The 15,353-nt window shown below is 41.3% G+C and overlaps 1 protein-coding gene across 1 annotated transcript in view; it reads left to right on the top strand.

Annotated features, from left to right (window-relative positions):
- TMTC2 (transmembrane O-mannosyltransferase targeting cadherins 2) overlaps window positions 1–15,353 on the top strand; it is a 369,412-nt gene that overhangs the window by 271,010 nt on the left and 83,049 nt on the right. The window contains exon 10 of the mRNA XM_029597087.1: window positions 13,247–13,361. Within this exon, the coding sequence (XP_029452947.1) occupies window positions 13,247–13,361 (115 nt within the window). The remainder of the gene's footprint in view (window positions 1–13,246; window positions 13,362–15,353) is intronic.

The following is a 15,353-nucleotide window of genomic DNA, read 5'->3' as shown; positions in this document are numbered from 1 at the left end:
CGGGTGTACTGGTCTATAGTTATCCGAATCACCCCCGGAGCCCTTTTTAAATATCGGGGTTATATTGGCCACCTTCCAGTCTTCAAGTACAATGGAAAATTTTAATGATAGGTTACAAATTACTTGTAATATATCTGAAATTTCATTTTAGAGTTCTTTCAGATATTAAAATGTTTTTGAGGTTTTGCCTCTATGGCCAGCTCCTGTTTAAATTCCCTTAGCCTGTCTTATCAGTGTTTTACATTTAACTTGCCAATGCTTGTTTTTTCTTATTTTCTTCAGATGGGTCATTCTTCCAATTTTTGAAGGACATTATTTTGGCTAAAAGAGGTTCTTTCATTTCGCCTTTTAACCAAGCTTGCAGTCATTTGGCCTTTCTTCTACCTTTCTTAATGTGTGGAATACGTCTGGACTGTGCTTCTAAGATAGTATTTTTCAAACAATGTCCAAGCCTGTTGTAGCCTTTATAGCTGTACCTTTCAGTTTTTTTTCTTACTATCTTCCTCATTTTATCAAAGCCTTCCTGTGAAAGTTTAGTGCTAGAGCTGTAGATTTACTTATTGTTCCCCCCCCCCCTACCAATCATTAATTCAGATTTGATCAGGTTATGATCACTTTTGCCAAGCGGCCCCCCCACCTTTACCCCTCTCACCAAATCCTGCGTTCCACTAAGAATCATTTTATTTGTTTTATTGAAAAATATTTATATACCACTTTCTCCATAAGATCCAATACAGTTCCCTCTCTCGTTGGTTCCTGAACCAATTGCTTCATGAAGCATGTGCTGATGTTACATTTACCCAGTCAATATTGGGGTAATTGAAAAGGGCAAGCATTGCTGATTGCCATTCTTAACAGGTTTCAATGAACTGTTTCATCCTTGCTTCTTAAATTGGCCAGGTTTTCTCTCCTAAGAACATAAGAAAATGCCATACTGGGTCAGACCAAGGGTCCATCAAGCCCAGCTTCCTGTTTCCAACAGTGGCTAATCCAGGCCATAAGAACCTGGCAAGTACCCAAAAACTAAGTCTATTCCATGTAACCATTGCTAATGGCAGTGGCTATTCTCTAAGTGAACTTAATAGCAGGTAATGGACTTCTCCTCCAAGAACGTATCTCCAATCCTTTTTTAAACATAGCTATACTAACTGCACTAATCACATCCTCTGGCACCAAATTCCAGAGTTTAATTGAACGTTGAGTAAAAAAGAACTTTCTCCGATTAGTTTTAAATGTGCCCCATGCTAACTTCATGGAGTGCCCCCTGGTCTTTCTATTATCCGAAAGAGTAAATAACCGATTCACATCTACCCGTTCTAGACCTCTCATAATTTTAAACATCTCTATCATATCCCCCCTCAGCCATCTCTTCTCCAAGCTGAAAAGTCCTAACCTCTTTAGTTTTTCCTCATAGGGGAGCTGTTCCATTCCCCTTATCATTTTGGTAGCCCTTCTCTGTACCTTCTCCATCGCAATTATATCTTTTTTGAGATGTGGTGACCAGAATTGTACACAGTATTCAAGGTGCGGTCTCACCATGGAGCGATACAGAGGCATTATGACATTTTCAGTTTTATTAACCATTCCCTTTCTAATAATTCCCAACATTCTGTTTACTTTTTTGACTGCCGCAGCACACTGAACCGACGATTTCAATGTGTTATCCACTATGACGCCTAGATCTCTTTCTTGGGTTGTAGCACCTAATATGGAACCCAACATTGTGTAATTATAGCATGGGTTATTTTTCCCTATATGCATCACCTTGCACTTATCCACATTAAATTTAATCTGCCATTTGGATGCCCAATTTTCCAGTCTCACAAGGTCTTCCTGCAATTTATCACAATCTGCTTGTGATTTAACTACTCTGAACAATTTTGTGTCATCTGCAAATCTGATTATCTCACTTGTCGTATTTCTTTCCAGATCATTTATAAATATATTGAAAAGTAAGGGTCCCAATACAGATCCCTGAGGCACTCCACTATCCACTCCCTTCCACTGAGAAAATTGTCCATTTACTCCTGCTCTCTGTTTCCTGTCTTTTAGCCAGTTTGCAATCCACGAAAGGACATCGCCACCTATCCCATGACTTTTTACTTTTCCTAGAAGCCTCTCATGAGGAACTTTGTCAAACGCCTTCTGAAAATCCAAGTATACTACATCTACCGGTTCACCTTTATCCACATGTTTATTAACTCCTTCAAAAAAGTGAAGCAGATTTATGAGGCAAGACTTGCCCTGGGTAAAGCCATGCTGACTTTGTTCCATTAAACCATGGTGGCTGGTGAAGATCTGCCCTGCTTGTGACTTACTGTAGATTCCTTCAGGTGATTCTGAGCGTGTAGTATATGAAATGCTTTCCCAGCCATAAATTTTGCTAGAAAAGAAATGAAACCTGATCACGCACACGTTCCTGCAGAGGAACCGTTTCCTCAGTGTAGCAGTTTTTTCATGCATTTCCAATTTAAATGGCTTACAAATATTCAGGGACCTTTGTTTTCGGTTTTTATTTTATTTTTCCTAGCAATACATCAGTGTGTGTTTCAACAAAAATGAGAGAAATCAGTGGGGGGAGGGGGGGAAACCTTTTGGTTTTAATAAATACTGACATTCCCAGGAAAAAATAAACTGAAAACGCAGGTCCCTATAAACATTAAACTTTTCTTGTAGCACTGCTTGCGACTATTAACTTAGAAGTCTTCAGTCAGAAAAGTTCACTGAAAAAAAAAATCTTTAAACATCACATTCAGCCTTTTTCTGAATGTGAAATTCGTGATTCGTAATCACACAGGTTTGTACTTTGTGTGTTTAACTTTTTGGCAAAATTAACACCCAGGCTTGCTTTTAAACACCATCTTTCACCACTGCAAGATGATTTGGGTCTGTGATATTGGGATTTTTTTCTGCTTGGGATCCATTCAAGAGCCATGATATAATTTGCCATAAAATCTTTTCAAATCAATTTTTGGGCTTTGATTTTTTTTTAATCCCAGGTTGATACTGTAAGAGTAGCAAAACTTAAATTTTCCAATTTCACTGTTACCACCAGCATCCAAGCTGTCTTTGTATTATAAAAGATATCACAAAACTGCATAATATAAGATATGCCATACTGAGTCAGATCAAGGGTCCATCAAGCCCATCATTCTGTCTCCAACACTGGCCAATCCAAGTCACAAGTACCCAAACATTTAATAGAGCCTCGGCTTTGCACCAAGTTAGAAGTCTTCTAGGTCCCACAGATTGAGAATTCTCTCAGTCCAAGGTGCCTGGGTATCTGGAAGACTTTTACATATCACTGTAGAAAGCCAAGAAATCTGTTGCATTCCAGATGCATTAATATATCAGATGCAGGTACGACGTCAGATGTTGTGGAAGACAGCTGAACAAGTAACTCCTAAATACAATAAGTAGTAATGCCAGCAGTTCAAAAAATAGTTAAACCAAATCTTTCAGCTTCATTTCTTGTGTGTGTGTTACATTTACCTCTTTATCATACAGGTAAACTGAGTTTACTTTGTGTCCTCTCAGATGTCAACAGACAATTCCTTAATCTGAAGTACAGTTGTGGGACAAAATTTAGCTAAAGGGAAATTTAAACTTTCTTAGATGTCTAGACAGATTGCTTGATCTTAGCTCATAAAGTTAATTGGTAGAGGAACCTTTTAATTGAATTTGCTTGTACTAGATTTTGTGTATATAGATATTCTCCGAGGACAAGCAGGATGGTAGTCCTCGCACACTGGTGACATCATCAGATGGAGCCCTGTTGTGGAAAACTTACATCAAAGTTTCTAGAACTTTGACTAGGCACACTGAGCATGCTCAGCATGCCCTATACCATGCGTCCATATGGGGTCCCTCTCCAGTCTCTCTCTTTCCTCAGAGCTGTAAGACTTGCAGTGTGTGAGCTCACTTTGGCTGTTTTTGGCCTGTAGGAAAAAGTTTCTTTTTCTCGTGTTTTTTACATTTTTTTTTCCGTGCTTTCCATCGCCTGGTCTCTCTGTGCCATTCCCATAGAGCTCCTAGTCAGGGTTTTCGGTGATGCGGGTGAGTTTCCTTTTGCAGTCAATTTCCATGGCAGTAGTGCATTGGTGCCTGCTGGCCATCACCCTCTGCCACTATCTTTTGCAGTTCGTGCCGCTTTTGTTTCATCTAACATGGTTATGTCTGTTTTTTGGCAATGTCCCTGGTGCCCAAGGACCATGTTCATCATGGATCTACATAAGATATGTCTCCTCTGCTTGGGGGCATCGCATGACATTCGGGGTTGCCTCTTATGTGCCCAGATGACACCCTAAAGGGATGACTGCTTTGACTCAACAGGATGGATCAACTCTTCAGGTTAAAGAAGTCAGAGTCATCAGCAGCATCGGCATTGAAGAACCAAGGAGCCGCACCTGTGGACACAGAGCCATTGACATCAGCAGACCCGTTGGTTCCTTCAATGTCTTTAGCTGATAGGGGTGCTGGAGATTGACCACCATCGATTTCCTCCAGGCTGAGGACATCTGGTTCCTTGTCATCTGCCTCTGCACAGAGGAAAGACCGGGCCGAGCATCAAAGGAAGCCGAAGAAGCATCAGAACTGGTCCCCATCAGTGCACGATGTGGGCACAGGGATGCACTTGCTTTTGCCGCGATGCCATCGAAATGACCCCGTGGCAAGAAGTGCCAGTACTCCATCAGTGCTGGGGATCCGCGATACTCTCCACCAGTCCTGATGCCAGTCACCAATCCACCTTGAGTCCAAAGAAGATCTAGCCACCCCCTCCTTCCTCCTAGACATTGTTGGCATCTGCAACTTTCAAGGAGGCGCTGTAGTGCCGAGTCCAGATGGTGGTGGACCAGGCTCTGCAGGGCTTCAGTTCTGTGGCACCAACGGCACCACCCGGTGCTGCTCATCCTCATACAGCTTCTGGAGAAGCTCGATGTGCTCATCAGTGCATTCCCGCCCAGCTGGCATCCGTTCCCAGGACAGCATTGGTGCTCGGTGGGGCACCGAGGTTTCCCCCTACCGATATGGCGGTCATTGCTGGTTCCTCCGAGGAGAAAGGTCCGTTGAAGCCAGCAAAGACACTGAGGCCTGCCACCACCTGTCCTTAGTAAGGATGAGAAACCCTATAACCCCTGGAGGAATGATGCCTCAGAGTCCTCCTCAGAGTGTCTCCTATCAGACTCGTGTCATCCAGAGGAGTGCAGGAAGTCTCCATCTAAGGAACTGATCTTTGCACGGTTTGTGAGGGTGATGGCAAAGCCTTCCCATTTCAGTTATTAATGGAGGAGGATGCCAAGCACAAAATGCTTGAGATCTTCAGTTAGTAGAGCCACTTAAGGAGATGGTGGCGGTCCCGGTGCATGAGATTTTTAAGGAGCTGCTGCTGAGGATATGGGAACACCCCCTCCCAGTGTCTCCCGTTAAGAAGGTGGATGGAGTCCACCTCATCCAGAAGGCTGCCGGATTCAATAAGTGTCAGCTGCCCCACCAGACAGTGGTCAGATCTGCCCTTGAGAGGGCCAAGAGCTCTTGGACCCATTTCTTGGCACCCCCAGGGAAAGACCATAGAGAGATGGACACTTTTGGGAGGAAGGTGTTTCAAGGTGCCATGCTTATTGCCCGTATCGCTCCCTACCAGCTCTAAATGAGCCAGTAATCATGGGACATCTGGAAGCAGGTACAGGAGGTGGCCAAGCAGCTGCCTCAACAGCAGAAGGACACCCTCATGTTTTCTGGTGTATAAGGGCCTGGAGTACGGAAAACATGAGGTTTTATCATGACAGGGTGGTCTTACATACGCACTCTAAGTTCCTGCCTAAAATGGTGTAGAACTTCCATCTTGACCAGTCCATTGTTCTGCCAGCATTCTTTCCCAGGCCCTATTTGCACCAAGCCGAACGAGTACTGCACAGTTTAGACTGCAAGTGAGCCTTAGCCTTCTATCTGGAGCAGACAGAAGCCCATAAACAGTCCACTCAACGTTTTATTTCTTTTGATAAGAACAGGTAGGCCATTGCCAAACAGATACTATCCAATTGGCTAGCAGATTGCATCTTCTTCTGTTATGCCCAGGCGGGACTGCATCTTGGGTGTCATGTCAAGGCTTATTCTGTCAGAGCCATGGCATCATCGATGGCCTACTTGCGAGCAGTTCCTGTGGAGATCTGCAAGACTGTGATGTGGATTTCTCTCCACATATTCACATCTCAATACTGTCTGGATAGGGATGGCTGACGTGAAAGTAGGTTTGGCCAGTCTGTCCTTCGGAACCTGTTTGATATGAGGAACCCAACTCTTCCTGACCCAGGGCCCATTGTTTGTGTTCGGTCTGTCTCCCCCTCTGTTACACACACCAGTGCTGTGCCCATTGGCACCTGGTTAGGTATCTATTGTTCCCCTTTTGTGTTGGGAGCAGCCTGTAGCTAGAGATTCACCCATGTTTGAAGACTCCCATCCTGCTTGTCCTCAGAGAAAGCAAAGTTGCCTGTAATAGGTATTCTCCTAGGACAATAGGATGTTAGTCCTCACAAAACCTGCCCGCCACCCCGCAGAGTTGGATTTCTCCTATTTTTTATTTTAATTGTAATTCTATGTGTGGTATAGGGCATGCTGGTTTTCCACATCAGGGCTCCATCTGATGATGTCACCCATGTGTGAGGACCAACATCCTGCTGTCCTCGGAAAACACCTGTTACAGGTAAACAACTTTGCTTATGTGCAGGAAGTGAAAGAAACAATTGATCTCCTATCTTATAGGGCATTTGTAGAAAAAGGTTTGAAAGACTGGGTGGAATATGAAAGAAGGGGGGAAGGTAGTGTTGTGTTAAGTTTGGCTATTTATGGGAATTTACCAAAATGCTAGAGAAATAGAAATGATATAAGGGCAGACTAGATGGGCCAATTGATCCTCATTGCTTGTCTTTTATTATGTTACTATGCATCTCCCTCATCTTTCAGAAATGGAGTTAAATCTTCATGGCGCATAGGGTATGTTAGTGGAATTGAAGCACTTGAGATGGGTGTGCCAGGCTCTGAAGGTTAAAATTCTGAATGTGTATGTTGTGATGTAGTTTATCAACCTCATGCAGTCTGATAATTGCACTTAATATACATTGATGTTCCTCTGCCAGCTGCATACTGCTAATTTTGGGTACTCTAATACTTTGCCAAACAAAAGCATTTTAACTGCACATCCTTATAGCTAAGTTGTTCAAAAACAAACTTTGAGTTGGCCTTGTCTGACTTTAACTCAGACATTGGCTCAGAGTGACCTGAGTCACTCTGAGCCAATTTCAATTCTGACTCAGTAACAGTGGTAGTTTGGATTTAGAACTTGATTGCAATGGAGGATTTTGATGTTTTTGAATGACCCCAAAGTCTAAAAAGCTTTAAAAATCCCATGGGTCATTGATAAATGAACTCACAAATGTTTCCCCTAAAGAAAGGGGGTGGGTGAAGGAGAAACAGTAGGGATGTGCAGAGCAAAATTTTATGTTCATATTTTTTATGTCCGAAAGGGGGTCCCACTTGCGGCCAATATGGACATAAAAAAAATCCAATGAGTTGGGTATATGTACATATGTGCAAAAAAAAAATTTAAACCCCCTCACCCTCCTTAATCCCCCCCCCAGACTTACCACAACTCCCTGGTGATCGAGCGAGGAGTGAGGACGTCATTTCTGCAATCCTTGGCGAGAAGCATGTGACGTCGGCGGCACGTCGAGTGACGCGGCGTCACGTGATTCCCGGCGAGTTCGCGCCGGACGGCTCGTTCGGCCCAAAAAGAACTTTTGGCCAGCTTGGGGGGGCCTCCTGACCCCCTCAAGCTGGCCAAAAGTTCTTTTGGCCAGCTTGAGGGGGTCAGGAGGCCCCCCCCAAGCTGGCCAAAAGTTCTTTTTGGGCCGAACGAGCCGTCCGGCGCGAACGAGCCGGGAATCACGTGACGCCGGCGTCACTCGACGTGCCGCCGACGTCACATGCTTCTCGCCAAGGATTGCAGAAATGACGTCCTCACTCCTCGCTCGATCACCAGGGAGTTGTGGTAAGTCGGGGGGGGGGGGGGGGATTAAGGAGGGTGAGGGGGTTTATATTTTTATTTTGGCTCAACAATCGCGATTTCCCACATATCGAACATATCTATGTTCGATATGTGGGAAATCCGATCGTTTATGTCGAATCAATTTTTTAAGTAAAAAAAAAATATGAGTTGCGTTTTACTAATGCGGTCAATCCGAATGCACACCCCTAAGAAACAGTGCTGGCAAAAATAGTGTGGGTCTGTAGCTCCTCCATGCGGGAGATTGGAAATGGAATATAAACCCGAGCCACCATTTTCTTGTGTGGACTTTTGAGTTCTCCTTTGAAAGGGCTGCATGCCATTATGCTGTTCCCGGTTTGTTTGTATTACTCAGGGAAGGACATTAGGGAAGGCTGAGACTTGGGTAAAGGAAAAATAGTAAGAGTGCCTTCACCTAACTTTAAGATGATCCATTGGAGACCTTCTGTTTTTGAGGAGGAAGTCCTACCTTTCCTTTCTTTCTTTTTGGTTCCCCTTTTAAGAATTTTATGTTTACTCTCAGGCTACAAGGGGCTCAGTGTATGTCATCTAGAGGAGTAGTGTGTCTCAGCCAGAAAGTACAGGTGGACTGCAATTAGTTCTGGTGGAGGAATAGATTTTATTTCTTGGAGGAAGGAGAAAAGATGGGAGGAGGAGACTCTGGACTCATCCTTAGGTTCACTACCATCTCAACGAGATAACAGGAGAAGAGGAGTAAACCAGGTACCTATCAGGTATCACCAGAGCAGGAAAGAGAGAGAGAGGACAGGAGGAAGACTACAGGAGAAGCAAGAAAAATTGGGACTTAGTCTATGGAATATGATCAGATTTACTACAAAGCTTATTCCCTATCAAATGGGAGGCCATAGGCTTACCAGCTGCCCCAAATTGATTGGAAAGTAAGATAAATTGCACTTATTAATTGGAATTGGAAGTTGCCCATCCATACAAATTGATTGAAAGAACAAAGGTGTCAAATTATTCAAGAACTACATTTGTAACAGCAAAAGCAGTAAAGAACTTTTCAATCAACTACAAAAATTATTAGTAAAAGTTAAGTTGGAAACTACCTAATTCTTCCAGCATGATTATTGATGATGTCTACTTTTTGAGCGATTATTGGTGCTGCTGCCTACTTCTGAGTAATCATCGGTGCTGTTTACAATGAACGTTAAATTGGGATTTGACTTGAAGCAATACATAAGACCTAGAAAATTATTCTTCCACCCTCCTCCACTCAGGAAAACTTGGATACTCAGTTGAAATAACAGCTTGAGAACATGTAATTGTAAGAGACTATGTTTGCAATGTGGTTCATGGGATCTTATTTGGGACTATTGGCCCGGGGTTGCAGAAATAATTCAGGAATCCATTATATTTTGAAAGTAAATACTTCTATAGGGCGTGAAGCACCAGGTCTATGTAGAATTGTAACTGTTATTTACAAGAAGCAGCTGTGTCATGATATCTCTATCTTTCGCTGATGGACATTAAATGAATAACGTTTATTCGGCATCAAATCATACTTGGGGCTTTGTTGAATAAAGACTTTCTTTTCACCGAGACAGAGAATAGTGTAAAGTCCTTTTTGAATAAAGCTCTTAAGGTTCTGGCAAAATTAGTCTATTAATTAAAAAAAAAAAAAAAGCGCCCTAGATTCCCAATTATTGGTCAAAAGAAGAATTTTGAGGAAAAGAGAAGTATATTGCTTCCAATGTGTTTATCAGGTGTTGCTAAGAAAATAAATCTTAAGGATGAGGATCCCACAAGCTAGGTTTTGGCAGATGCAAATAATAACAAAAAAGGAATGCTCAGTATTTTTAGAAACTGATAGCTGGGCAGTGTGGCCCTCTGTGTATCTGATGAACAGATGAAGACTGAAGAATCCTGTTTTCACTGTTATCGATGAGTTTGCCATGGAAGGGAAACTATCGAAGCCACCAGCTGTAACCTCCTTTTCTCTATAAGAGAACAACCACCATACATTGTTGGAGTAACTTTTATTTCCTTTCTATTTTAGATGGAAGGTATAGGGCTTTTTACTTGTTCTGGGCAGCCTGGAGAGAGAATGATTTAGTCTCCTAACAGTAACATTGAATCTGCTGTCAGGTCGTTGAGATGTCAGAGTTATTCTAGAGTAGCGTTTCAAAAGCCAGTCTTGGAGAACCCCCCCCTTAAATAGTCTGCTTGACAGGATATCCACAGTGAGTATGCATTCACTAGCTCCATTGCATATAAATCTATGCCATGCATATTCATTGAGGCTATCCTGGAAACCCGACTGGCTAGGAGAAGTACTCCAGGACTGGATTGTGAAACACTAATCTAGAGGAGAATGAGTGGAACTGTGCAATGAAAAGAAATTGGTGCCATGCTCATTAAATATATGGAAGCTGTGAAATAAATTTTAGTTGGTATTAGAACTCTAAGGCGCACTTTAGCCCATTCCTGACCTTTCTTCAGTAGACTCATTTAACTATATTTTATGCTATTTTAAAGATTGTTTAAAAATTATTCATGTAATGATGTAGAAGCGGATTAGTATTCCATTTGCTTAAAGCATACTTTTGTTTTTAATTTGACTTTTTAAATACTTTACCTTTCATGACTGTTAATGTTCTATCCTGAGTCAGTTAGGGATGGTGTCCTGTTTTGCATTTAGATGAAAGAAGATACCCATCTGTATCTGAGCGAGTTTCTTCATAAAGTTGATGGAATTCCTCTTCATATGGCTGAATCCCCTGCTTTCCATGTGGTTCAGGTCTTCAGAGGGACAGCCGTGTTAGTCTGGTGTAGCAAAAATGTCACTTTATAGACTAATCAGTTTGAGTCCTGAGCTTTTGAGGACAGAATCCACTTCATCAGATGCACTTCATCTCTGGTTCAGATTTTCAGAGGGTTAACAGTGTTAATCTGGTGTAGCAAAAATGACACGAAGTGGGTGGCACATTATAGACTAATCAATTTGAGTCATGAGCTTTTGAGCACAGAGTCCACTTTGTCAAGAGGACCTGCATCTAAAGGTCTTTTATTATTACTAAGAGAATATTCATCCTGCAGAGAGTAGATGTCTGTCATTTGCTGTTTGACTTTGGATGAACCACTATTTTGTGTAACTTAGGTTTAGCAATTTATGAATGAAGATGCTAATTAAGTCTTTCTTTCTCTACTTTCTTTGTTGGGAGGTGTTGTACACTAAGCAGATAAATGTGCATGGCCATCACCCCCCAGATGGGACTACTTATGGGACTAATGTGCTGGAGGTTTGCTATGAATTGTAGAATATAGGCATACTAGCTGTTTTGGAATAGTGTTAGAAAACAATCCACACAATAAAAACTTCTAAACAAGCCATAGAACCCCAGGGAAAATCATGGCGCCTGGGTCACCTGGAGAGAGTTTGTCTATAAATTGTAAATTACAATAAGACACAAAGAGAGGAGGACCCAAGTATGAGTAGATTGTCGTTTGTTTCACAATTTTTCTGTTATGATGATCTAATAATTGCCAAGTCCAGATGATGATAACCATAATTATGAGCAAGATCCAAGGTTTCTATTGGGTGAGGAGGGGAAGGGGGCAGGGCTTGATTCCTCTGTAGTATAAAGATTTCATACTATCAATCTGCAAGTAGGAAAACTTTATTCATTAAAGCCCACAGAATATTAGGAATTATTAGGGGAGAAGTCTGATACTCCACGCATATCCAGCATAACTCTCTGCTTCAACGGCAGGGGGAATGAAGAAAAGTGGATCTATATACAGACAACAACCAACAAGGACTGAATTACATAGTCTGGGTAAACAAGCATGGGTGTAGCTTGCTTATTGCGGCGGTTACTACCCCTAATTAATTAAGCTAGATATTTCACTTAGATGCAGCTCCATCACTGCTCTCTACATTAATGGTGGGGGTGGAAGGGAAATAGAACCAAAAGGTTACTAAGAGCCGTGAGTAACAGATAAGTATGAGAGGAAAAAAAAAGTGCAAAACTTGCTGGGCAGACTGGATGGGCCATTTGGTCGTCTTCTGCCGTCATTTCTATGTTTCTATTAGGAAAGGAATGGTGAATAAAACGGAGGATGTCATAATGCCTCTGTGCCTTTCCATGGTAAGACCACACCTTGAGTACTGTGTACAGTTCTGGTCACCGCATCTCAAAAAAGGTATAGAGGTACTGGAGAAGGTATGGGAAAGGGGATGGAATGGCTCCCCTATGAGGAAAGGCTTAAAGAGATTAGGGCTGTTCTGCTTGGAGAAGAGCTGGCTGAAGGGGAATATGATGGAGGTCTAAAAAATCATGAGAGGACCAGAATGGGTAAAGTGAATTGGTTGTTTACTGTTTTAGATAATAGAAGGACTAGGAGGCATACCATGAAGTTAGCAAGTAGCACATTTAAAACAAATCAGAGAATTCTTTTTTGCTTAATGCACAATTAAGCTCTGGAATTTGTTGCCAGAGGATATGGAAACGGAAGTTAGTTTACCTGGGTTTAAAATAGGTTTGGACTAGTTCCTGGAGGAGAAATCCATAAACTACTATTAGTCAAGTTGACTTAGGGAACAGCCACTGCTTATTACTGGCATTAGTAGCATAGGATATAATTACTGTTTGGGTATTTGCCAGATACTAGTATCTTGGATTGGCCACTGTTAGAAACAGGATGCTGGACTTAATGGACCCTCGGTCTGTCCCAGTATGGCAGCAACTTATGTTCTTAGGTTCATGTTTTCTGCCTCTACCAAGTCCAAACTGGTTTTCAAATTGCTATTATAATTAATGTACCCATAACTACAAATGCAGAAGTTTTTCAAAGAGAAAAAAATCTACAGTCAAACAGAAAAATTAGAATGTTTACATTTGGAAATATAAGTTACACCCATTATAGGCTTTTCTGTCCATTATACTGGATGGTATTTTACTTCTGTTCATAAAAATGCATTTTATGCATGCAAGGTTCAGGTTTCAAATCAAGGGCTTCCCGTAGCTGAGCTGGTAGGTCGTTTGTAACCACTTTAGCCTTGTTTAATTCCTTTCTACTTTTGCCTCTTGTAATTGTGGTAATTCTAAAATTTGCCTTCCCTCTCTTCTTTAAGCATAATGCAAAGACACAGTTTCAGAAATGTATGGATGTGTATATTTTCCGGCTTTCAGAAGATTTGATACATTTTTTTTTGTTTTACAGGTCAGTTTCTCTTAGAAGAAGCCCGCTTGATAGAAGCAGCCGAGATGGCGCAGAGAGCCGCAGAGCTTGACAACTCCGAGTTTGATGTGGTCTTTAATGCAGCTCACATGCTCAGGTTGGCTTCCACTGCAATTTTTTTTTTTTTAATGTATATTCTGCTTTTCAGGCACTTCAAAGTACATTGCATTCAGGTACTTTAAATATTTTTAGAAAGTGCATTTAATTATGTTATATTTATCAAATATTACATTACAATATTTATTGTAGCAAAGTAAATTTGTTATGCACAGTTTTATGTCTCAATTTTCCAGAAGCAAGACTTGAGAGAGCAAAGATTGAACACACTTCATTTTGAATTTTTTTTTTTTTATACTCATACATCAGTGCCTGGGGAATCAGCACTTGTACAGTCTTGTAATTTTCTCCATGCTTGCATGACAAAACACTTTATCTTCCCTGTTCCGTAGTCCCCTTTTTTTTCTCATTTCAGCAAGCAAAGCCATTTTAAGGGCTTCAATCACAAAAAAAAGTAGAGAGGTTGCAGATAGGAGATCGGTATAATCACTGCTTTACCTGCAGCTTGAGAAAATTGGAAATACTTGAGTCTATAAAATATTGTTGGGGAGCTGTTAACCCAATTATAATGCTGCATTTCATTCTGGGTTGGGAGTGGGTTGTGACGACTAAAGATGCAGGTCTGTAGACATGAGTAATGATACTTTCAGAATCTCGGGGATTGAAAGCCAGCCTTGTGCTTTGTTTGGTTTCTGTTAGCTGAAATTTTGTGAGGATTTTAGTGTGTGCACCTTGGTTTCATCTACAATAACCCTCTTCAGAAGTAGTCTTACATGACGCCGACATCATTATAATTTTGATGCTTGACTACTGGAGATGACTTTCCAGTTATGATGTAGATCATACTTAAAGGGGAAAAGTACTGACTATGGTACTTATACATTTTGGTGTCTGTTATTAAAATCTGCTTCAAGTAGAGCCACGAGACACCATCTATATATTAAATTGATCCCATTGAGGACATGACTCGATTGCTTGTCTTGATGGGTGATATTCCTAAGCCCTTTACCTTTGCATGGTTAGACAGGAAAAGAAGTCCTTTTATTTTATTTTATAGTTTGGAGAAATGTGCCCACAGCTGAAAATCGGGACAAACATTTACAGCTGTGTTCCTGTTATTGCTTTCTATTTGTATCTTGCATGAATACAGGTTATTTAAAAGTTGGTACATGTAGTATTTCTGCAAAGAATAAACAGTGTAGATTGTAATGAGCAGTGTGTCACGCATGTGAGAACCATCTGTCAGCTGGGTCCCATCCGAAAAAAGGTTAAGAACCACTGTCCTAGACTACAGCATCATTTTGTATGATCCTTTGCTCTAAGTTGTATTCTGTATGGCGTATCCAACCCCTTGAATTCTAAGAAGTAAATCCGATGAAACTTTTCTTTTTTCTGTATTGCAGATGAGCATGACTTGCTGATACAGACTCTTGTTTATCTCACCTAGCAACTTTTTAAAAGTTAGTGCCAGCAGTTTTGATCCACAGGTTAAGGTGGAGCCTATCCCTTCGGAATAGGCTCCTCCTTCCCTGCTTGGGAAAGTTGCAGGGATGCATTTTGGATTTTTTTTTTTTTTAAACACAAGTGTCCCTTCTTATCCACGATAGACACGTTCTCTGTTCTCAAACGCTAAAGTGGAGATCTTGAAATGTAGGAAAAATCAAGCCAAACAGATGCTACATTCCTTATAGTGTTTTCTGTGTTTTATTTTGTATACTTTCTCTTGGGGGCTGTGAGTATTTAGTAAGTGACTAGGATGGTGTGAGAATATTATTTTAAAACACATCGAGCATGTATGATCTTGAGTAGATGAGGCTTGTACTAGTATATATCACATTCTGTCAGCAACGTAGCTTCTGAATAAAGGGTCACACTCTGGGTTGGCAATTATAGTGCATACTGGTGTATCCCTCATTGGGAACTGATCCAGTAGGATGAGCCAATATTTGCATATTGTCGCTGTTCCTCCTTAACAACAGGTAAATGAAAGCAAACTGGTGATGTAGAATACAAATGTTCCTTTTTCTATATA

Source organism: Rhinatrema bivittatum, chromosome 4 (assembly GCF_901001135.1).
Source record: "Rhinatrema bivittatum chromosome 4, aRhiBiv1.1, whole genome shotgun sequence".
NCBI lineage: Eukaryota > Metazoa > Chordata > Amphibia > Gymnophiona > Rhinatrematidae > Rhinatrema > Rhinatrema bivittatum.
The sequence above is the reverse complement of the archived record's forward strand: the minus strand, read 5'-3'. Positions and strand labels throughout refer to the sequence as shown.